The sequence below is a fragment of the Erythrolamprus reginae genome, chromosome 13 (assembly GCF_031021105.1).
Source record: "Erythrolamprus reginae isolate rEryReg1 chromosome 13, rEryReg1.hap1, whole genome shotgun sequence".
Lineage (NCBI taxonomy): Eukaryota > Metazoa > Chordata > Lepidosauria > Squamata > Dipsadidae > Erythrolamprus > Erythrolamprus reginae.
Genome location: NC_091962.1, coordinates 7,989,024 through 8,013,786, shown reverse-complemented (window position 1 = coordinate 8,013,786; position 24,763 = coordinate 7,989,024). Strand labels below are relative to the sequence as shown.

At 41.2% G+C, this 24,763-nt stretch overlaps 1 protein-coding gene across 2 annotated transcripts; it reads right to left on the bottom strand.

The window, feature by feature from the left end:
- Positions 1–520: 520 nt before the first annotated feature.
- Positions 521–23,214, bottom strand: SLAMF8 (SLAM family member 8). Of its 2 annotated transcripts, XM_070766050.1 has the most exons (5): positions 23,154–23,214; positions 19,225–19,554; positions 16,307–16,615; positions 5,567–5,683; positions 521–1,575 (listed from the first exon to the last, which is right to left on the bottom strand). In XM_070766050.1, exons 1-5 carry the CDS (start codon positions 23,191–23,193, stop codon positions 1,526–1,528), a joined length of 846 nt encoding a protein of 281 aa, XP_070622151.1. In that variant the 5' UTR covers positions 23,194–23,214; the 3' UTR covers positions 521–1,525. The 2 variants fall into 2 exon arrangements, with proteins under 2 accessions (XP_070622151.1, XP_070622152.1); XM_070766051.1 differs by lacking the exon at positions 5,567–5,683 and having other exon boundaries at positions 1,426–1,575.
- Between the last annotated feature and the right edge of the window lie 1,549 nt (positions 23,215–24,763).

The window sequence follows — 24,763 nt, the reverse complement described above, 5'->3', positions numbered from 1 at the left end:
TAGGGCTGAAAAAGGTGATGAGAAGCCTCCGTGGGGCCTCTCTAGGAATCTCCTGGGAGGAAATAGGGCCGGAAAAGGTGATGAGAAGCCTCCGTGGGGCCTCTCTAGGAATCTCCTGGGAGGAAACAGGGCCTCCACCCTCCCTGTGGTTTCCCCAATCGCACGCCTTATTTGCTTTTACATTGATTTCTATGGGAAAAATTGCTTCTCCCTACAAACTTTTCCACTTAAGAACTTGGTCACGGAACGAATTAAGTTCGTAAGTAGAGGTACCACTGTAGTTTGTAAATTCCTTATTTAAAGCCAGTAGATGGTGCTGTTTTGCAAAAAAAAAACCTTAAAAAAAATAATTCTGTAGGTTTATTTGACCTCTGGAAATAAATGCAAATATTGCAGAACTCAAAAGCGAAACTTGAGTGCAGTGATAGGACAAATCTCTATTTCCTTTGGTAAAAGTGCGAAGGTTGGGGATTTTGAATGGATTTCCCCAGCCAGCTTCCCAGAGAAAGAGAGAGAGACATTTAGTCCTTTTAAAAATAGACATTTATTTGCCTTTTCACCCATTAAACAAAATAGGGACTGCTAGACCTTTGGCTCAGAAATTAAAAGGTTGTGTAGCAGTCTCCAGCTTCCAAAATCCTCAGCGATGGCTGTGCTGGTTGGGGAAACCTGGGAGTTGTAGTTCACACTATGCTGGTCTATGGCTATAATCAAGATTTAATTGATTGTTGTTCACAGACCTGAAAAGACAACCTTTGGTTCCTCCAAATTCTCAACAGCGCCTGTTTTGGTGGAGGAACTCTGGGAGTTCTAGGACCCAAATCCAGAGGAAAATCTTTGGTTCCCAGAAGTCTAAACAGTGCCCCTCTTGGCTAGGGAACTCTGGGAGTTGTAGTACCCAGACCTAGATAACACTCCTCAGTTCCCAGAATTCTTGGTGGTTGCTGTGGTGCCTGGGGAACTCTGGGAGTCGTAGTATCGAGACCCGGAGGACAACCTTTGTCTCCCAGAATTCTCGGTGGTCGCTGTAGTGCCTGGGGAACTCTGGGAGTTGTAGTATCGAGACCCAGAGGACAATCTTCAGACCTAGATAACACTCCTCAGTTCCCAGAATTCTTGGTGGTTACTATGGCGCCTGGGGAACTCTGGGAGTTGTAGTATCGAGACCCAAGGACTGGGGAACTCTGGGAGTTGTAGTATCGAGACCCGAGGATAATCTCCAGTTCCCAGAATTCTCAGTGGCTGCTGTGTTACCTTGGAATCTCTTGGAGTTGTAGTACGCAGACCCAGAGGACAATCTTGGTTCCCAGAATTCTCCCCAGCTATGGTGCCTGGGGAACTCTGGGAGTTGTAGTACCGGGACCCAGAAGACAATATTCAGTCCTCTGGGGTGGGTAGTTTAGAATGGAAGTCTCTTTCCGCCAAACACAACTCCTTCCCACTTCTCAAATTTTTCCCCCCACCACAAAACACCTTCCATCTTCTGAACCGGAGTAACCCAAGGAAGACCTGCGATTCCCGTTTGCTAAACCTGGACCGACTCGGTTCCGGGAACGGTGTAGAACATTTTCTTCCCTATAAAGAGATAGTAACATTGAGTGAACAAGATGTTTATACATGAAATATTCGTACCACTATATACGGCATTACTGAGGCCACACGTGGAATACTGTGTCCAATTTTGGCCGCTCCAGTAAAAAAAGATGTTGAGACTCTAGAAAGGGTGCAGAGAAGAGCAACCAAGACGATTAGAGGTCTGGAGGATAAACCACACGATGAACGGTCATGGGAACTGGGCCTGGCTAGCCTAGCGAAGAGAAACATAGAAACATAGAAGTCTGACAGCAGAAAAAGACCTCATGGTCCATCTAGTCTGCCCTTATACTATTTTCTGTATTTTATCTTAGGATGGATATATGTTTATCCCAGGCATGTTTAAATTCAGTTACTGTGGATTTACCAACCACGTCTGCTGGAAGTTTGTTCCAAGGATCTACTACTCTTTCAGTAAAATAATATTTTCTCATGTTGCTTTTGATCTTTCCCCCAACTAACTTCAGATTGTGTCCCCTTGTTCTTGTGTTCACTTTCCTATTAAAAACACTTCCCTCCTGGACCTTATTTAACCCTTTAATATATTTAAATGTTTCGATCATATCCCCCCTTTTCCTTCTGTCCTCCAGACTATACAGATTGAGTTCATGAAGTCTTTCCTGATACGTTTTATGCTTAAGACCTTCCACCATTCTTGTAACCCGTCTTTGGACCCGTTCAATTTTGTCAATATCTTTTTGTAGGTGAGGAAAGATAAGAAGCACCAGGGGAGACATGATAGCAGTCTTCCAATATTTGAGGGGCTGCCACAGAGATCAGGGGGTCAAGTTATATTCCAAAGCACCTGAGGGCAGGACAAGATGTCAAGGTGATCATTTTTGACCCGACCAGCTGATGCAATGAAGAAAATGAGTCAGCAATGTTGACACTCCACACTGGGCTATCCAAATCAAGCAATCCTATACAGTTCTCTAAACACACAGCAGCTAACCATTAATAGAAACATAGAAATATAGAAGATTGACGGCAGAAAAAGACCTCAAGGTCCATCTAGTCTGCCCTTATACTATTTCCTGTATTTTATCTTACAGTGGAGAGATGTTTATCCCTGTCATGTTTAAATTCAGTTACTGTGGATTTACCAACCACGTCTGCTGGAAGTTTGTTCCAAGGATCTACTACTCTTTCAGTCAAATAATATTTTCTCACGTTGCTTTTGATCTTTCCCCCAACTAACTTCAGATTGTGTCCCCTTGTTCTTGTGTTCACTTTCCTATTAAAAACACTTCCCTCCTGAACCTTATTTAACCCTTTAACATATTTAAATGTCTCGATCATGTCCCCCCTTTTCCTTCTGTCTGTATTACACAATATTACACACAGTTCCATACAATACCATAATATGCTGCTCAAAAAAAATAAAGGGAACGCTTAAACAACACAATATAACTCCAAGTAAATCAAACTTCTGTGAAATCAAACTATCCACGTAGGAAGCAATACTGATTGACAATCAACTTCACCTCCTGTTGTGCACATTCAACTTTGCACAGAACAAAGTATTCAATGGGAATATTTCATTCATTCAATATATAGGATGTGTTATTTGAGTGTTCCCTTTATTTTTTTTTTAGCAGTATATAATATATGGATCAATATTAAGCACACAGTAGGTACATAGACTAATATTTAGCACATAATAATATCTTAGCACACAGCAGAATTAAACATACAGTCTACGGAGGGGGGCGGCATACAAATCCAATAAATAATAATAATAATAATAATAATAATAATAATAATATTTTAGCACACAGCAGTATTAAGCCCACAGCAATACTCAGCACACAATAGCAAGCATTAGCAAGACTAACCGCAATAGCCACCCACAACCAACAATACAATACAACCCAATAGAGAGCAACACATCTGTATCTCTTTTATGGCCAATTGCAGCTTAGCTCTTAAAGTAACATATTATTTCCTCCAAACATACATTGCTAGTTAGATAATATATTGACAAATCCAACTGATTAGATTAGATTAGATTTATTGGATTTATATGCCGCCCCTCTCCGCAGACTCAGGGAGGCTCACAACAATAGTAAAAAACAGTACATAGTGGCAAATCCAATGCCCACCAATCCAATTACAATTTTAAGTTAAGAAATTCATAAAACAATCCCAATATATATAAAAAACAAGCACACAATCAATCAAACGGCAAAACAACATGGTCAAGGGGGAGATGTTTTAGTTCCCCCATGCCTGACGGCACAGAGGTGGGTTTTAAGGAGTTTACGAAGGGCAGGGAGGGTGGGGGCAATCCTAGTCTCAGGGGGGAGCTGGTTCCAGAGGGTCGGAGCCACCACAGAGAAGGCTCTTCCCCTGGGTCCTTGTTTAGTCGACGGGACCCGAAGAAGGCCAACTCTGTGGGACCTAACCGGTCGCTGGGATTCGTGCGGCAGAAGGCGATCCCGAAGATATTCTGGTCCGGTGCCATGAAGGGCTTTATAGGTCATAACCAACACTTTGAATTGTGAGCGGAAACTGATCGGCAACCAATGCAGACTGCGGAGTGTTGGAGTAATATGGGCATATTTGGGAAAGCCCATGATTGCTCTCGCAGCTGCATTCTGCATGATCTGAAGTTTCCGAACACTTTTCAAAGGTAGCCCCATGTAGAGAGCGTTACAGTACAGTACTGACAAGCAGGCACTTGGGCCGTTATGCCTTTAAGAGCCTGTGTAATAGGAGGTGGCCCTGCTAGAGTGTTCGTGTCAAGGTTCCAGGTAACATCTGAATTTAAATCAGAGTCCAAGTCAAGGCATTCCTCAAAGTTACAATTTATTTCCGCAGCCATCCTGGCACCTACACTGGGGACCCCAAATCTGAGTTGACTACTCAGTTGAAAAGTTCTCATCCCTTGTCACGTTGCCCACTCAAGCGTGGCAACTCCTCCTTCTGCTTCCGCCCAGGTGGTGGATATAGGATGTCCTTGAACCACTCGAAATAATGCTTTGTAGCTGCAGCTGCTCTCTCATGAAAAATCACCCCCTCCCAAGTTCCCATAAACATCAGGCCTTCTACAGATAGTGTGGCCAGATGTATCACCAACTTCTGCACAGGCTTGACCGTTTGTTTATTTATTTATTTATTTTTATTTATTTATTTATTTTGTCCAATACACAATGAGGGTTTTAGTGGGTATATATCTATATACACATAATAAAATACATGATGAAGGTTATAGAGGAGATACTCATAGTAAAATATATCTAAGAAATAATAGAAAAGAAGGTATAGTAATAGAACATATCAATGAAAGAATAGAAGAAGAGATATAGGAATGGAAGAAAGGTATAGGAGATATAGGAGAGCAATAGGACAGGGGATGGAAGGCACTCTAGTGCACTTGTACTCGCCCCTTACTGACCTCTTAGGAATTTGGATAGGTCAACCGTAGATAATCTAAGGGTAAAGTGTTGGGGGTTTGGGGATGACACTATGGAGTCCGGTAATTAGTTCCATGCTTCGACAACTCGGTTACTGAAGTCATAATTGTAACAGTCAAGTTTGGAGCGGTTAATATTAAGTTTAAATCTGTTGTGTGCTCTTGTGTTGTTGTGGTTGAAGCTGAAGTCGTCGCCGACAGGCAGGACGTTGCAGCATATGATCTTGTGGGCAATACTTAGATCTTGTTTAAGGCGTCTTTGTTCTAGGCTTTCTAGGCCCAGGATTGAAAGTCTAGTCTCTTGGGGTCTTCTATTTCGAGTGGAGGAGTGAAGGGCTCTTCTGGTGAAGCATCTTTGGACATTTTCAAGGGTGTTAATGTCTGAGATGCAATATGGGTTCCAAACAGACGAGCTGTATTCGAGGATGGGTCTGGCAAAAGTTTTGTAAGCTCTGGTAAGTAGTGTGAGATTGCCAGAGCAGAAGCTACGTTGGTAGTTATCAAATAATCTAAAATTAAGGAGAAATTTTCCATTAAATCGATGAAACGGCTACTTACCGGAATGCTGTTTGTAGCACACACAGGAAAGAACAGCCAGCAAGAAGAAGAAGGAGGCCACTGGGATGACAATCAAGAGAAGTTGTCTGAAATTGTGTGTGGTCTTCTTCTCACCTTCTGGAGACCATAGAAGAACAGAGTTGGAAGGGACCTTGGAGGTCTTCTAGTTCAGCCCCCTGCTTGAGCAAAAGACTCTAGTCTATAACATTCCAAGCAAATGGATGTCCAGTCTCTTCTTAAAGAGACTGGTGGCAAGTCGTTCCACTGGTGAATTGTCCCCACTATCAGGAAATTTCTCCTTTGTTACAAGTTGCTTCTCTCCTTGATTAGTTTCCATCCATTGCTTCTTGTTCTACTCACAGGTGCTTTGGAGAATAGTTTGATCTTCTTTCCTTTGTGGCAGCCCCTCAAATAATTTTGGAAAGCTGCTATGATGTCTCCCCTGGTCTTTTTAATTATTATTTTAGAAACATAGAAACATAGAAGTCTGACGGCAGAAAAAGACCTCATGGTCCATCTAGTCTGCCCTTATACTATTTTCTGTATTTTATCTTAGGATGGATATATGTTTATCCCAGGCATGTTTAAATTCAGTTACTGTGGATTTATCTACCACGTCTGCTGGAAGTTTGTTCCAAGGATCTACTACACTTTCATTAAAATAATATTTTCTCATGTTGCTTTTGATCTTTCCCCCAACTAACTTCAGATTGTGTCCCCTTGTTCTTGTGTTCACTTTCCTATTAAAAACACTTCCCTCTTGGACCTTATTTAACCCTTTAATATATTAAAATGTTTCGATCATGTCCCCCCTTTTCCTTCTGTCCTCCAGACTATACAGATGGAGTCCATGAAGTCTTTCCTGATACGTTTTATGCTTAAGACCTTCCACCATTCTTGTAGCCCGTCTTTGGACCCGTTCAATTTTGTCAATATCTTTTTGTAGGTGAGGTCTCCAGAACTGAACACAGGATTCCAAATGTGGTCTCACCAGCATTCTATATAGCGGGATCATAATCTCCCTCTTCCTTCTTCTTTAAAAATAATTTCTTCTTTAAAAAGAAGAGCCCTTCACTCCTCCACTCGCAACAGAATACCCTACTTACAATCCTAAGGTTTAGAAAGCATAGAACTACTTTGCCTTAAACACGACCTAAGCATAGCCCATAAAATCGTCTGCTACAACGTCCTTCCTGTCAAATTCAGCTTCAACCACAACAGCACACGAGCACACAACAGGTAGAAACTTAAAAGTAAACCGCTCTAAACTTGACTGCAGGAAACACAACTTTAGTAACCGAGTAGTTAATGCATGGAACTCACTACCTGATTCTGTAGTATCACCAGCTAACCCCAAAACTTTACCCTTAGACTACTCAGTGTTGACCTCTCCCGATTCCTAAGAGGTCAGTAAGGGGCGTGCATAATTGCACTAGTGGGCAATCCGTCCCCTGACCTAATGTTTCTCTCTTTCTAATATCATGTATATAAACATTGCTATTCTTTGTATACTAGCAATTCGTACTTGACAAAACAAAGTGAATTATCTCGCTTATCAAAAGGAAATTGGGGGCGCGGGAATAAAAACATAGAAACATAGAAGATTGATGGCAGAAAAAGACCTCCTGGTCCATCTAGTCTGCCCTTATACTATTTTCTGTATTTTATCTTAGGATGGATATATGTTTATCCCAGGCATGTTTAAATTCAGTTACTGTGGATTTATCTACCACGTCTGCTGGAAGTTTGTTCCAAGGATCCACTACTCTTTCAGTAAAATAATATTTTCTCATGTTGCTTTTGATCTTTCCCCCAACTAACTTCAGATTGTGTCCCCTTGTTCTTGTGTTCACTTTCCTATTAAAAACACTTCCCTCCTGAACCTTACTTAACCCTTTAACATATTTAAATGTTTCGATCATGTCCCCCATTTCCCTTCTGTCCTCCAGACTATACGGATGGAGTTTGTGAAGTCTTTCCTGATAAGTTTTATGCTTAAGGGGCTAAGACCAGCCTGTCTTTGGACCCGTTCAATTTTATCAGTATTGTTGTATCCTGAAATGGCTACCTTGTAACGCTGTAAATAGTTTGTTCCTCTTTTCCAGCGCTGTCTGAGCCCAAGCAGGAAGTCGCTCCTGATTGGCTCAGACGCGGCCGGCTCTCGCTTTGGCGGGAACCGCAAAAGTATAAAAGAAGCGGCTTCTCCCTGCAGAGCCAGTCGGTACTCGCTGAATTGTCACTTTACCTTGCTGAGCTGTCACTTATTCTCTGAGCTGAATAAAAGTACCGATTGCTCAAACCCTGTCTCTGGGTCTACTTCACTGGCGACGAACGAACGGAAGAACTTCGCGTGCAACATGGACAAAATCCAGATCGGCCAGGCTCCAGAACTTTTCGATGCCGAGAAAATGACTTGGGACGAGTACATGGCCACCTTCGAGATATTCCTCGAGGCGGCGGGAATGCAGGACGCCGGAGCCGATCGCAGACGGGCTATTTTTCTAAACTACTGCGGCGCAGAGATCCGTAGACTTGCCCAAACTCTCACCGAACCAGAACAAGCAAGAGCCACAGCGTGGGACGTCCTTCAACAGAAACTAGCGAGCCATTTTAAACCAACCAGACCAGCCGTGGTTTACCGGCATCAATTTCACATGATGGCTCAGAGAGAAACCGAGTCGATAAGCCAATTCACAACGCGGCTTCGAACGGTACTCGCTCAATGCAAGTTTCAAGATCCGGAAGCTCGCCTCACCGACGCCTTGATTTTCGGCATGAAGAACCACACAGTGAGAAGTAAACTCCTCACCGAAGATGAGCCGACTCTACAAACCGTAATCAAATTAGCGCAAACCGCGGAAGCAGCCGACGCAGCGGCAAGAGAATTAAAAGAGCACGGAAGGCGAGAAACCATTGCCAAAATCGACGCCGAGTCTCCCAGCGCCATGGGAACAGACGTCCGCAGCCAGCCAACTAGCAACGGGGACGACTGCCTCCTCCTGCAAGACCAACCGAGACACCCTAGAGCTACTCATCCAGCCCCCTGCGCGGGCTGCCGGGGAAATCACCAGCGCCATCGATGCCCGTTCCGCGACACCACTTGCCGCCGTTGCAACCGGAGAGGCCACATCGCCATCGCATGCAGAGCAACGGCACCAGAAGAAACTTTTGCCACACAACAATACCAGCGACCCCAAAACCACCCCCCCCAATCGCGAGACAGGAGACCGTTCCGCAACTCGGGTCAAAGGAATTACCCCACCGCTAACCGAGACTACAATAGAGGTAACTCTCAATATTCCGTGAATAACACGGCAACCAAAAAGGGGGCTAAAATTGTTATCTCGTTGTTACTAAATAACCAGCCTTGCTCAATGGAGCTAGATACGGGTTCGAGATATACCATCATGCCCTGGGAAAAAATTTAAGCTATATATGCCTAATGTGTCTGAGGCTGACCTAATTCAAACCTCTTTGGTGATCAGAGACTTCCAAGGGGGGGTAATCTCGGTCCTGGGAACTGCAAATGTACCTATTGTATTTAAGAATGTCAAATGTACCCTTCCCATGCTTATTGTGACGGGGGCCAAACACTCCCTGCTAGGGCTAGCATGGATGGAACCGTTGGGGATTGAAATTTCGGGTGTGTGTAATGTAAACTGTGATATTATGCCTAACTTTGTGAAAGAGTTCCCTGAAGTGTTCAGCCCCACCTTAGGATTGTATAAGGGAACCCCCATATCTTTCTCTATTGACCCCAAGGTCCCACCGGTTAGACTGAAACCTCGCAGGGTTCCCCTCCCGCTTCTCCCCAAGCTAGACTTACAGCTGGACAAACTCATTAGTCAAGGTATCTTGGTCCCTGTGGAACAGGGGCCATGGGAAACTCCCATAGTGACACCCCTGAAGCCAGATGGCTCCTTAAGAGTTTGCGCTGATTACAAATCAACCCTGAATAAGGCACTCCAACACCACCCCTACCCCATTCCGGTTGTGCAACAACTCTTACACTCCCTGGGGGAGGGGAAAAGGTTCGCAAAGATCGACCTGGCGCAGGCTTACCAGCAACTTCCGGTCGATGAACAAACAGCAAACGCTCAAACAATTGTAACGCACAGGGGGGCTTTCAAATGCACGAGGTTACAGTTTGGGGTGAGCATAGCCCCAGGGATATTCCAGAGCATCATGGAACGCCTATTGTCAGGGGTAAATGGGGCCATCCCATATTTTGATGACATCTTAATTGCAGGGGAAAACCAGGAACAAGTGAACAAAAGAATAAGGGAAGTACTTAAGAGGCTACAGGACAAAGGGTTACGAATCAAGCCTGATAAATGTGTCTGGGGAACTAACAGTATTGAATTCCTAGGATATAAAATAGATAAGGAAGGTATCCACCCCACAACTGAGAAGCTGAGAGCAATTAGAGAAGCCCCAGAGCCACGAGATAAGAGTGAGTTGCAAGCATTTTTGGGCCTCCTTAATTTTTATTCCGTTTTTTTAAAGCAGAAGGCAACAGTAGCAGAGCCTCTCCATCGTTTACTCCAGAAGGAAGCCCGCTGGACATGGGGGAAAATTGAACGTGAAGCCTTTGCTCAAATAAAAAATTTACTAACTTCTAAAAGTGTAGTAGTCCAATATAGTGCCTCACTACCCATTAGGCTCACGTGCGACGCTTCGCCGTACGGCATAGGAGGAGTCCTAGCTCACGTTCTACCTAATCAGACAGAGGCCCCAATAGCATTTTTTTCAAGAACCATGACCAGCACGGAGAGAAATTATAGCCAGTTAGACAAGGAGGCTCTGGCATTAGTGGCAGGGGTAAAGAAGTTTCACAATTACATTTTTGGAAGAAACTTTGAGCTAGTCACTGACCACAAACCCCTACTAGGCCTGCTAGCCCCCAACAAGCCCACTCCACCTTTTATGTCTCCAAGACTAATCAGATGGGCCCTTTTCCTCTCAGGGTATCAGTATGAGCTCACCCACAAGGGGGGGAAGGAAATCAATCATGCAGACGGCCTCAGCAGATGCCCCATAGCAGACTTGGTAGAAGACCCTGTTCCAACCACAGACGTGCTAATGATAGAACTCGAGGAAAACCCACTAACCACAGCAAAAGAGGTAGCTGCACACACGCAGCAAGACCAAATCCTGAAACAAGTAGTGAACTGTGTTCTAAAGGGATGGCAAAATGATATTGTTAAACCTGAAGTGTGTGATTTTAAGAACAAAAGGCTTGAATTGTCATATGTAAAAGGTTGTTTGCTGTGGGGGGATAGAGTGATCATCCCCAAACGCCTAAGGGAAAAGGTACTCAGAATGTTACACGTGGGCCATCCTGGGATTGTCAGGATGAAGAGCCTAGCAAGGGGGCATTTATGGTGGCCAGGGCTTGATGCTGATATTGAAAGTTGGGTTTCAAAGTGTGACCCGTGCCAAGAGTCTAGGCCCAATCCCCCCAAAACAACTCCGGCTGAGTGGGAACAGCCTGCTGGCCCTTGGTCTAGGATCCACATTGATTTTGCTGGCCCAGTGGGGTCTCAGTATTTCCTAATAGTGGTTGATGCTTTCTCCAAATGGTTGGAAATAATAGCAATGAACAACATAACCACAAGTGCCACTATCAAGGTATTGAGCAGACTGTTTGCATCCCATGGTTGCCCTGATCTATTGGTGTCTGACAATGGACCACAACTAACAGCCAGGCAATTCGAATTATTCCTAGATGGCCTGGGGGTCAGACATGCCCTCATCTCGCCTTACTCGCCCTGGGCTAACGGGTTGGCAGAACGTTACGTAAGGGTGGCAAAGGAGGCATTGCACAGGTCAGGCCCTGGAGATGTGCAACAGAACTTGGACCAATTCTTATTAACCCAGCACATTACCCCTAACTCGCACACACATGTAAGCCCTGCAGAGTTATTGATGGGGAGAAAGTTGAGGTCACCACTAGACAGGTTAAACCCAAGGTTCTGTTTGAATAATAACCAAATGTGCATAAAACCAGAAAGAGAAATGTATTTGGGTCAAAATGTATATGTAAAATGCTTTGATGGAAATGTAAACTGGATGAAGGGAATTATTGTTAAGCAAAATGCACCCAAGACTTATATTGTTAAACTGGAGGATGGTCGTTTGTGGAAACGACACATAGACCACATTCGGAAACGAACTGAAAACCAATTACAACAACCCGCTGACTCGGACTCTCCCCCTTCAACAGACTTTTATACATTGCCCGAACTAAGAAACACGCAGAGAGACTTATCGGGCCAGGGGGAACCATCCAGCGACGCCGAGCCATCCTCGTCCTCCGAGGCCTTCGTTGGGCCCGCCAGGCCTAGTCCGCCGCACCGGGAGAGCAGCGGCGAGCCATCCTCCACAGTCAGTGGCGAAGGAGAAAATGGACTGCGCAGGTCAGCGCGAGAGTCTCGAAGGGCCTCACCGATTGGACGACTTCGTCACGTGGCTTTCTTGATGGATGGGTCCAACTATGAGGGGAGGGGTGTTGTATCCTGAAATGGCTACCTTGTAACGCTGTAAATAGTTTGTTCCTCTTTTCCAGCGCTGTCTGAGCCCAAGCAGGAAGTCGCTCCTGATTGGCTCAGACGCGGCCGGCTCTCGCTTTGGCGGGAACCGCAAAAGTATAAAAGAAGCGGCTTCTCCCTGCAGAGCCAGTCGGTACTCGCTGAATTGTCACTTTACCTTGCTGAGCTGTCACTTATTCTCTGAGCTGAATAAAAGTACCGATTGCTCAAACCCTGTCTCTGGGTCTACTTCAAGTATCTTTTATCAATATCAACTCCAGAATGGCTGTCACAAACCAAGGACTACCTCATAGTCCCAATATTTTGAGAATGGACCGATTCAAAAATCTTTCATCCTCGTGCTGGAAATGTAAAGGTTTTTCTGGTGGAAATGTCACAAGACACGTGAATATTGGAGTACAATAAGGCAATGGTTGGAGGAAATAAGATAAAAACAGATTTAAAACCAGAACTTTTTTTGTTAGGAATAACTATTGAGAAACAGAATACCCTCCGAAAATAGACTAACAATCCTGGGCCTAGAAAGCCTAGAACTACGGCGCCTAAAACACGATTTGAGTATTGCCCACAAGATCATATGCTGCAACGTCCTACCGGTCAATGACTACTTCAGCTTCAACCGCAACAACACAAGAGCACGCAACAGATTCAAACTTAATACGAACCGCTCCAAACGTGACTGTAAAAAATATGATTTCAACAATCGAGTTATCAAAGCGTGGAACTCATTACCGGACTCAATAGTGTCAACCCCTAACCCCCAACATTTCTCCCTTAGACTCTCCACGATTGACCTCTCCAGGTTCCTAAGAGGCCAGTAAGGGGCGTACATAAGTGCACTGGTGTGCCTTTCGTCCCCTGTCCAGTTGTCTTTCCTTTCTCTCACTTATCATATATATTCTCTTTCTTTCATATATCCTCTCCTCTAAGTTCACTTTTACCCTTATATATATTACTACATGTCTATTTTTCTTCCTATGTATTTGTGTATTGGACAAATGAATGAATAAATAAAATAAAAATAAATAAAATATGACAAAAATACAATATACCTAATGTTACATATCCTGACCGCTGCAAAGTTAATCTTCGCCCCAAATTGGAAAAATAAAGATACCCCTAAAGAGGAAGAAATCCTATATAAAATATTATCATGTGCTGAAATGGATAGATTAATGTTAGAGTTGAAAGACAAAGCTGAAACAGACTATTTCAAAACCTGGGACAAACTATTCAAGGTGGGAAAAATGAAAAGCCAAGATTAGGAATTAGTGGAAATAGAAACATAGAAACATAGAAGTCTGACGGCAGAAAAAGACCTCATGGTCCATCTACTCTGCCCTTATACTATTTCCTGTATTTTATCTTAGGATGGATATATGTTTATCCCAGGCATGTTTAAATTCAGTTACTGTGGATTTACCTACCATGTCTGCTGAAAGTTTGTTCCAAGGATCTACTACTCTTTCAGTAAAATAATATTTTCTCATGTTGCTTTTGATCTTTCCTGCAACTAACTTCAGATTGTGTCCCCTTGTTCTTGTGTTCACGTTCCTATTAAAAACACTTCCCTCCTGGACCTTATTTAACCCTTTAATGCTGTTCTGTTCGGGTCGTATGTGACCCGAAGCCAAGTTTGAGTCCCTGTAAAAAATTTTCCCTGCATATCTGAAACTTGAAATTTCATGTAGTTTCATCATTTCAGGGGTTCTCTCTATGAGAATTTTTTTGGGGGGTGGGGGGCTTAGTTTTTGCTGGGCAAAAAAAGTTACAAATCTTCTGTTCCCGGGTCACCCTGACCCGGACCGAAAACTCTTCATTTGCAGTGCTTATGTTTGGTCTTTTTGAAAGCTTTTTTCACTTGGAAAGTAGTCTGAACATTTCTGCACACAATGATATGAAAATTGAAATGAAAAAAGTAAATCTTATTGGTTTATTTTGCGGATATAATGCACGCCCCCCCCGTTTTTGTGAATTTTTTTTCAATTTATGGATAGTTTTGCTTGCAAAATGCATTCTATTTTACTAAAGTTGGTGTGGGATTGGTAGCTTGAACATTTCTGAATATAAGAAAAATATAAAGGAACTGAAAAAAATGATTCTTATTGGTTTTTTAACATCAGAAATAAGGCCTCCCCCCCCCCTTGGCTGCTTGCAACCATTTTCACTTTTTATTTTTTTATGCTCCAAATCCGAAATATTCTTTAAAATCTTAGGCATTCATTTACTCAATTTAACAATACTGATCATCAAAAAAATATTTGTGGGGGTGGGGGGAAAATTTTTTTTCTGGGCAAAAAAAAAGTCACGTTTAGTCTGTTCGGGTCATATAGACCCGGACCAAAATGATTTTTTTTAGGTACTTGAATTTGGTCTTTTTGAAAACTTTTTCAACTGGAAAACTAGTTTGAACATTTATGAACATAATGATATGAAAATTGAACTGGAAAAATTGAGACTTATATTTTTATTTTGATCAAAAAGCCCCTCCCCCCATCCTTTTTAAATTTCGTGTCAATTTCTATTTTTTAAGGCTACAAATCCCTAAGGAATTTTCCCCCAAAAGGTTTGATATACTAAATTGAACATTTCTGAATATAAGAAAAATATAAATGAACTGAAAAAAATGGTTCTTATTGGTTTATTTTTGCCACAAAAGGGCCACCCCCCCTCGGCCTTGCTGTGTGCCATTATTGTCACTGTTTATACATATTTGTCTAGAAATATTTGGAATATCCTTTTGAAAATCAACCACATTGTAGCCAGAGAACTAATTTTATGAAACAAATCCATTTTACTAAAAAAAAGTATGTAAGTTTGAAATTAACAGCATAATTTTTATATAAATTGAAATAATTGAGGCATACTTTATGTGCAAAATAAACCAATATGCATCAATTTTTCCAGTTCAATTTTCATATCATTATGTTCAGAAATGTTCAAGCTACCAATCCCACACCAACTTTAGTAAAATAGAATGTATTTTTCTAGCAAAACTATCCATAAAGTGAAGACTATTTAAAAAAAATGGGGGGGGCGTGCATTTCATCAACAAAATAAACCAATATGCATCAATTTTTCCAGTTCAATTTTCATATCATTATGTTCAGAAATGTTCAAGCTACCAATCCCATACCAACTTTAGTAAAATAGAATGTATTTTGCAGGCATAATTATCAATAAACCTAAAGAAAATTCACAAAAACGGGGGGGGAGGCATATTTATGTGCAAAATAAACCAATAAGGATTAATTTCTTCAGTTCAATTTTCATATCATTGTGTGCAGAAATGTTCAGACTACTTTCCAAGTGAAAAAAGTATTCAAATTGACCAAACATAAGCACTGCAAATGAAGAGTTTTCGGTCCGGGTCAGGGTGACCCGGGAACAGAAGATTTGTTACTTTTCTTAAACAGAACAGCAGGGTTAAATGTTTCGATCATGTCCCCCCTTTTCCTTCTGTCCTCCAGACTATACAGATGGAGTTCATTAAGTCTTTCCTGATACGTTTTATGCTTAAGACCTTCCACCATTCTTGTAGCCCGTCTTTGGACCCGTTCAATTTTGTCAATATCTTTTTGTAGGTTAGGTCTCCAGAACTGAACACAGTATTCCAAATGTGGTCTCACCAGCATTCTATATAGCGGGCTCATAATCTCCCTCTTCCTGCTTGTTATACCTCTAGCTATGCAGCCAAGCATCCTACTTGCTTTCCCTACCGCCTGACTGCACTGTTCACCCATTTTGAGACTGTCAGAAATCACTACCCCTAAATCCCTTTCTTTTGAAGTATTTGCTAACACAGAACTGCCAATACAATACTCAGATTGAGGATTCCTTTTCCCCAAGTGCATTATTTTACATTTGGAAACAGTAAATTGCAGTTTCCATTGCTTTGACCATTTATCTAGTAAAGCTAAATCATTGTTGGGCGAAGTTTAGAAATTCAATTAAGTTTAAGTTTTATATTCTTATTCTAAATTGGAAAAGAAGCCATCCAATGCAAAAAGGGAAACTGGATAATTCGTCACGAGCTCATTTTTTAATAGTTTTATTGTCTTTGTTTTAGGTTTGTGTGTGTTGTTTTTTTAAATTGGATTATAAATAAAAAGCTTTTATTTTTTTTAAAAAGAGAGAATGGACTAGTTGGGAAATGGGATTCAGGTTAAACCCCGATTTGACCGCTTACCTGAAGATTGTTGGCAGGCGTCACGGAGCTCGACGGTCGCGGACTTGTGGATGACGGCGTTAGAGGCCGTACAGGTGTATCTCATCTGGAGCGCTTCTTTGGAATCTAGTTTGACCCGTAGCACCTGGCCCTCCTCCATGAGCCAATGTTTCGGCCTTGGGCCGGGTTTACCCCCTAGCCCGACCCATTCATAAGTGACGTTAGTCCTGCTGGCTGCGTGGCAACTCAAAAAAAGTAGACACGATTCGGAGGAGCCATTGACGTCCTTTCCTTCGGTGAAGACCCGGATAACTGGGCTTGAAATTGTATCTGGAAGAAGAGAGAGGCCCAGGCGACTTCAAATCTCAACCAACAAATATTGGCAAAAAGAATCAGAATATAAAATACAAACATGGAGGAAACGACATTGTAGATGGCCCTCACTCTGTCAAGGACCTTGGAGTACTTGCAGTTAATGACCTAAGTGCCAGAGCCCACTGTAACAACATTGTCAAAAAGGCACTAAGAGTTGTCAATCTAATCTTGCGTAGTTTCTTCTCTGGCAATTTTACACCAGCCAGCGCTCTGCCTCCTTTTACCTTACACCAGAACAATCAGACACAAGGATAGTTTTTCCCCCCCCTGCATGCCATCACTCTGCTAAACAACTCATTCCCATATCGGTCAAAGTATTTACTAAGACTGTATTATTATTATTATTATTCTCATTCTTCCTTTCCTTCCTCCCTCATTTCTCCCTTCCTTCCTTTCCATTTTGAGGTAAGTACCGTGTATAGAGAAAAAAATGTTTCCCCCTGCATGCCATCACTCTGCTAAACAACTCATTCCCATATCACTGCCAAAGTATTTACTAAGACTGTATTACTATTATTCTTCATATCCTTCATATCCTTCATTTCCTTCCTTCCTTCCCTTTTTGAGGTAAGTATGTAGAGAAAAAAATGTTTCCCCCTGCATGCCATCACTCTGCTAAACAATTCATTCCCATATCACTGCCAAAGTATTTACTAAGACTGTATTACTATTATTCTTCACATCCTTCATTTCCTTCCTTCCTTCCCTTTTTGAGGTATGTAGAGAAAAAAGTTTTCCCCTGCATGCCATCTCTCTGCTAAACAATTCATTCCCATATCACTGCCAAAGTATTTACTAAGACTGTATTACTATTATTCTTCACATCCTTCAATTCCTTCCTTCCTTCCCTTTTTGAGGTAAGTATGTAGAGAAAAAAGTTTTCCCCTGCATGCCATCTCTCTGCTAAACAATTCATTCCCATATCACTGCCAAAGTATTTACTAAGACTGTATTACTATTATTCTTCACATCCTTCATTTCCTTCCTTCCTTCCTTCCCTTTTTGAGGTATGTAGAGAAAAAAGTTTTCCCCTGCATGCCATCTCTCTGCTAAACAATTCATTCCCATATCACTGCCAAAGTATTTACTAAGACTGTATTACTATTATTCTTCACATCCTTCAATTCCTTCCTTCCCTTTTTGAGGTAAGTATGTAGAGAAAAAAGTTTTCCCCTGCATGCCATTGCTCTGCTAAACAATTCATTCCCATATCACTGCCAAAGTATTTACTAAGACTGTATTACTATTATCCTTCACATCCTTCATTTCCTTCCTTCCCTCCCTCCCTCCCTCCCTCCTTCCTTCCTCCTTTCTTTCTTTCTTTCTTTCCTTCCCATTTTGAGGTAAGTATGTAGAGAAAAAAAGGGCAGGGGGGGGGAAAAGATAATGGCTACTAAGCAGATCATGGTTTAGCTGGATGAGAAGGTAATGAAGAAAAAAACCACAAAGTCCTTATTTCAGCCAAAACTATATACACTGCTAAAAAAAATTAAGGGACCACTTAAACAACGCAATGTAACTCTAAGTAAATCAAACTTCTGTGAAATCAAACTGTCCACTTTGGAAGCAACCCTGATTGACAATCCATTTCACATGTTGTCAGCACATTCAACTTTGTATAAGAACAAAGTATTCAATGAGAATATTTCATTCCTTCAGATCTAGGATGTTATTTTTTTTTGAGCAATGTGTATATATATAAATAATTTTTTTTTTAAAGTTCAGCAAAAACATGATATATATATATATATCACACACACACACACACATATATATATACATATATATATATCACATGTTTTTGCTGAATTTTTAAAAAAAATATTATTTATATATATATATATACACATTGCTCAAATTTTTTTGAGCATCCTAAATCTGAAGGAATTAAATATATATATATATTTTTATATATATATATATATAAATATATATATATATATATGTATCAAATGTGTGTATATATATATATATATATATATATATATATATATATATATATCTGGTACAGAGCTGAAGGGATTGGATACTGTAGCCTAGAGGATAATTCTCTGCCTTACAAGGCAAAGGTTGCAGGTTCAAGTCCCAGTGGGTATGGCTAGCTGATGAGGCCAAAATAAGGCCGAAATAGATCTATCCTAGTCTCCCTTAATTTTCAAATTCAGCTTAAACATGTGACATATATATACATTTTATATGTCACATGTTTTTTTGCTGAATTTGAAAATTAAGGGAGACTAGGATAGATCTATTTCGGCCTTATTTTGGCCTCATCAGCTAGCCATACCCACTGGGACTTGAACCTGCAACCTTTGTCTTGTAAGGCAGAGAATTATCCTCTAGGCTACAGTATCCAATCCCTTCAGCTCTATATAAATATTTCATTCCTTCAGATTTAGGATATATATATAAAACAAATTATATAGCCACTCTGAGTCTTCCGAGTCTCCAAGTCTTTGGAGAGGGGCGGCATACAAATCTAATAAATTATTATTATTATTATTATAAATTAATAAACAGGCATTCTGACATGCCTTTAAAAAAAAATAAATAGCGCAACCAACCGTAAACTTTCAACGCAAAAGCTTGTTGCTTCATCTGTCCTGCGGTGTCCACCAGGAAAACAGAGAAGATCCCAGCGTCTTCTAAATCCACCGGATTGATCTCTAAGGTGAAATTGTCATGGAGTCGAGTCCTTCCGTAAAAACGGGATCGGTACTGGATCTCGGCGGTTCCCTTGAACGAGGTGGCCACCAACTCTTCGGAAGGCGTCAGGGAACGCCACAAAAACTCCCGGATGTGAAAATCGGGTGGGGGGGCTGCTTGGAACGAAACAGAGCCTCCCGCTACGCCTAACACCGGTGTTGGTGTGTAGGCCCTCGACGTGCATAGAGCTATAAGAAAAAAAAAAATTGACATGTCAAGGTATATATCGGTGTTGGTGAACCTTTTCGGCACCGAGTGCTGAAACGGGAGTGTGCGCATGTCTTCACACACATATGCGTGCCAGGAAACAAATGATCAGCTGACCAGGGCCTGTGTGCATTGCAGAAACTGGGAGATCATATTCCTGGCTGTTCTTCCAGTTTCTGGCACATGCGCACAGCTTGTACACTGGAGTCTGGAAGAGCAATGGGCAATGGCTTATGTGCTAGGAGAGATGGCTCTGTGCGCCACTTGTGCCCTGCGTGCCATAGGTTCGACATCACGGGTATATATACAATGGTACCTCTGCCTAAGAACGCCTCTACCTACAAACTTTTCTGGATAAGAACCGGGTGTTCAAGATTTTTTTGCCTCTTCTCAAGAACCAAATCCGAGCCTCTGAAACTGTAACCGGAAAAGGCAGGGAGAAGCCTCCATGGGGCCTCTCTAGGAATCTCCCAGGAGGATACAGGGCCGGAAAAGGCAGGGAGAAGCCTCCATGGGGCCTCTCTAGGAATCTCCCAGGAGGATACAGGGCCAGAAAAAGTGGAGAGAAGCCTCCGTGGGGCCTCTAGGAATCTCCTCGGAGGAAACAGGGCTGGAAAAGGCAGGGAGAAGCCTGCGTGGGGCCTCTCTAGGAATCTCCTGGGAGGAAACAGGGCCAGAAAAGGCAGGGAGAAGCTTCCATGGGGCTTCTCTAGGAATCTCCTGGGAGGAAACAGGGCTTCCTCCCTCCCTGTGGTTTCCCCAATCACACTCATTATTTGCTTTTACATTGATTCCTATGGGAAAAATTGCTTCTTCTTACAAACTTTTCTACTTAAGAACCTGGTCACGGAACAAATTAAGTTCGTAAGTGGAGGTACCACTTCTCTTTTTAGTACAATAAAATGTGATTTGATCAGTACATCATATATAATCACAAAAAACCATTAACTCCATTTAATGTCGGTATCAATAATCTTTTTTTTTTTTGGCGCCATCTAATTTTGCCATCCGGATTAACCAATTGTCTTCTCATTTATTTCACCATCAGGCCCCTTATTTTATAATCAAATTTCATTTTTAGTATTTCTTTAAATATTTAATACAAATCAAAATATTTCTAGCTTACTAAACATTAAGCCACGGTGTCTTCTTCATCTCTTTATACATTTTAATAAAGCTAAACGCTCTTATTTAACCTATTAATACTAAAAACTAAGAAAAAATAAAATAAAATAATAGTGGTTTTTTTTAAAAAAGACAAATAAAAAAAACCAAGCCAATTTCAAACTTTTCTCATCTCCCTCTTAATATCGTCTATTTGTTTTCTTAGAAACATAGAAGATTGACGACAGTAAAAGACCTCATGGTCCATCTAGTCTGCCCTTATACTATTTCCTGCATTTTATCGTAGGATGGATATATGTTTATCCCAGGCATGTTTAAATTCAGTTCCTGTGGATTTACCAACCACGTCTGCTGGAAAGTTTGTTCCAAGCATCTACTTCTCTTTCGGTAAAATAATACGGTATTTTCTCACGTTGCTTCTGATCTTTCCCCCAACTAAGCTCAGATGGTGCCCCTTTGTTCTTGTGTTCACTTTCCTATTGAAAACACTTCCCTCCTGAACCTTATTTAACCCTTTAACGTGTTTAAATCTTTAATCAGAAGCTATCACCCTTTTTTTGAACAGCTGATCTCCTTGCTTACTATCAATCATATTAATTAACCCCACGGTTCCCTTCCAACTCTGTTGTTCGATGTTCTCCAGAAGGAGAGAAGAAGATCACACAAAATTGCAAGAAGCAACGTCCCGCCTGTCGGAGACTACTTCAGCTTCAACCACAACAACACAAGAGCACACAACAGATTTAAACTTCATATTAACCGCTCCAAACTTGACTGTAAAAAATATGACTTCAGTAACCAAGTTGTCGAAGCGTGGAACTCATTACCGGACTCCGTAGTGTCAGCCCCAAACCCCCAATACTTTACCGTTAGATTATCTACGGTTGACCTCTCCAGATTCCTAAGAGGTCAGCAAGGGGCGAGTACAAGTGCACTAGAGTGCCTTCCGTCCCCTGTCCTATTGCTCTCCTATCTAGAAACATAGAAACATAGAAGACTGACGGCAGAAAAAGACCTCATGGTCCATCTAGTCTGCCCTTATACTATTTTCTGTATTTTATCTTAGGGTGGATATATGTTTATCCCAGGCATGTTTAAATTCAGTTACTGTGGATTTATCTACCACGTCTGCTGGAAGTTTGTTCCAAGGATCTACTACTCTTTCAGTAAAATAATATTTTCTCATGTTGCTTTTGATCTTTCCCCCAACTAACTTCAGATTGTGTCCCCTTGTTCTTGTGTTCACTTTCCTATTAAAAACACTTCCGTCCTGGATCTTATTTAACCCTTTAATATATTTAAATGTTTTCATCATGTCCCCCCTTTTCCTTCTGTCCTCCAGACTATGCAGATTGAGTTCATGAAGTCTTTCCTCATACGTTTTATGCTTAAGACCTTCCACCATTCTTGTAGCCCGTCTTTGGACCCGTTCAATTTTGTCAATATCTTTTTGTAGGTGAGGTCCCCAGAACTGAACACAGTATTCCAAATGTGGTCTCACCAGCATTCTATATAGCGGGATCATAATCTCTCTCTTCCTGCTTGTTATACCTCTAGCTATGCAGCCAAGCATCCTACTTGCTTTCCCTACCGCCTGACTGCACTGTTCACCCATTTTGAGACTGTCAGAAATCACTACCCTTAAATCCTTTTCTTTTGAAGTATTTGCTAACACAGAACTGCCAATACAATACTCAGATTGAGGATTCCTTTTCCCCAAGTGCATTATTTTACATTTGGAAACATTAAAACTGCAGTTTCCATTGCTTTGACCATTTATCTAGTAAAGCTAAATATCTCCTATTCCTTTCTTCCATTCCTATATCTCTTCTTCTATTCTTTCATTGATATGTTCTATTACTATACCTTCTTTTCTATTCTTTCTTAGATATATTTTACTATGAGTATCTCCTCTATAACCATCATGTATTTTACTATGTGTAATATTTAATACAAATCAAAATCTTTCTAGCTTACTAAACATTAAGCCACGGTGTCTTCTTCATCTCTTTATACATTTTAATAAAGCTAAACGCTCTTACTTAACCTATTAATACTAAAAACTAAGAAAAAATAAAATAAAATAATAGAAAATCACCATGTCAATCCTTTTAATAATTATGATTACACCAACCAATCAGATCACTAAAACATAATCACCCAATCTATTTGCTACATTCAAACCAAATCTCCACCCCCACACTATATACTAGGAAGAAATGACAGTTGCAAACATTCCATTTTACAACAACACGAAGCTTAGAACTTCAGCCTGATGATGGTGAATGTGATTTCACCGAAACGTCGCATAGACATGCAAAATATTACACAGGGCAAAACCCGAAATCTACATACATACATACATACATACATACATACATACATACATACATATATACACACACACACCTTTCACCTTGGTTTTTGGGGGGTGAATTGAACATATTCCACTTACCTGAAAGAATTATGCACGCAAGGAGAAAGATCCAACCCATCTTCGCTCCCAGGAGGAACAGAAAAGACTCCCGCAAAGAGAAAGTAAACCTCATATGATGGAGCTTGTTTTTCCCCCACAGGAAATCCCCTTTTTATCACAAGGAAGAATTAGGGACACCCACGATAAATGTTTGGCGCCCGTAGTAAAAAGCAGAACTGGGGGGAAAAAACACCAAAAGCCCCAGAAACCAGGAGGCTGAACTTTCAAGAAACTTTGTGAATTCTGATAATTGTTTTGTTTTCTGAGCTGGTAATTCCCGGGAAAGAGGAATCTAGTGATTTTCAAGAAACCATCCTTTTTACTCCCATGGAATGATCGAAATTTAGCCTTGTGACCGGAAAGATTTCTGCCTGGTAGGACAGTGGAAATCTAACAGAAACAAAAGAAAATGGACAGTAAACAAAAAGGGAACAATGTTATCAAAATCTGGTCTGAACAAATAAATAAAAATAGTCCTCGACTCACGACCACCACCAGGCACAAAATTTCTGTCGCTAAATTAGACAGTTGTTAAATGGGTTTTGCGACCTTGCTCGCCATAGTTAGTTAAGTGCAGTTATTAAGTCTTGTTCAGCAATGGAACCTTTGAGCTCAACTGTGGCCATATTATTATTATTATTATTATTATTATTATTATTATTATTATTATGTCAATGCAACAGAGCAAACGAGATCACTATGCTGTTTTTCATATTTCATCACCAGTCGGACGCTTCCCAAGCACCTAGGACTGCGTGATGTAGCGGCGAATTATGTGTGCCGATCCCAGTAAAGCGGCCTTTTGCAATTGACAGATAGAATAGAATAGAATAGAATAGAATAGAATTTTATTGGCCAAGTGTGATTGGACACACAAGGAATTTGTCTTGGTGCATATGCTCTCAACGTACATAAAATAAAATATACATTTGTCAAGAATCATGTGGTACAACACTTAATGATTGTCATAGGGGTCAAATAAGCAATGAAGAATCAATATTAATAAAAATCTTAGGATATACGCAACAACTTATAGTCATACAGTCAACATGGGAAGAAATGGGTGATAGGAATGATGAGAAAAACTAGTAGAATAGAAGTGCAGATTTAGTAGAAAGTCTGACAGTGTTGATGGAGATTTTGTCAATTCCGATGGTTTTCAAATGTCCGCTGAGATCCTTTGGCACTGCGCCCAGCATGCCAAGTACCACTGGGACCACTTTCACTGGCTTATGCCAGAGTCATCATCATCATCATCATCATTATTATTATTATCATCATCATCATCATCATCATCATCATCATCATTATTATAGAATCATAGAAACATAGAAGATTGACGGCAGAAAAAGACTTCCTGGTCCATCTAGTCTGCCCTTATACTGTTTCCTGTATTTTATCTTAGGATGGATCTATGTCTATCCCAGGCATGTTTCAATTCAGTGACTGTGGATTCTTCCTTCCTTCTTTCCCTTCCTTCTCTTCCTTCCTTCCTTCCTTCTCTTTCTTTCCTTCCTTCCTTCTTTCCTCCCTCCCTCCCTCCCTCCCTCCCTCATTCATAGAAACCTAGAAGATTGATGTTTACATTC

What these genes read in the sequence shown, in the direction of transcription:
- SLAMF8 (XM_070766050.1), bottom strand. Translation starts at nt 23,193, where the DNA reads ATGGGTTGGATCTTTCTCCTTGCGTGCATAATTCTTTCAG. An exon ending in TTTTGCGTTGAAAGTTTACG is followed by an intron (nt 16,616 to 19,224) that starts GTTGGTTGCGCT and finishes CTCTTCTTCCAG; the next exon opens with ATACAATTTCAAGCCCAGTT. An exon ending in CGCCTGCCAACAATCTTCAG is followed by an intron (nt 5,684 to 16,306) that starts GTAAGCGGTCAA and finishes TATGGTCTCCAG; the next exon opens with AAGGTGAGAAGAAGACCACA.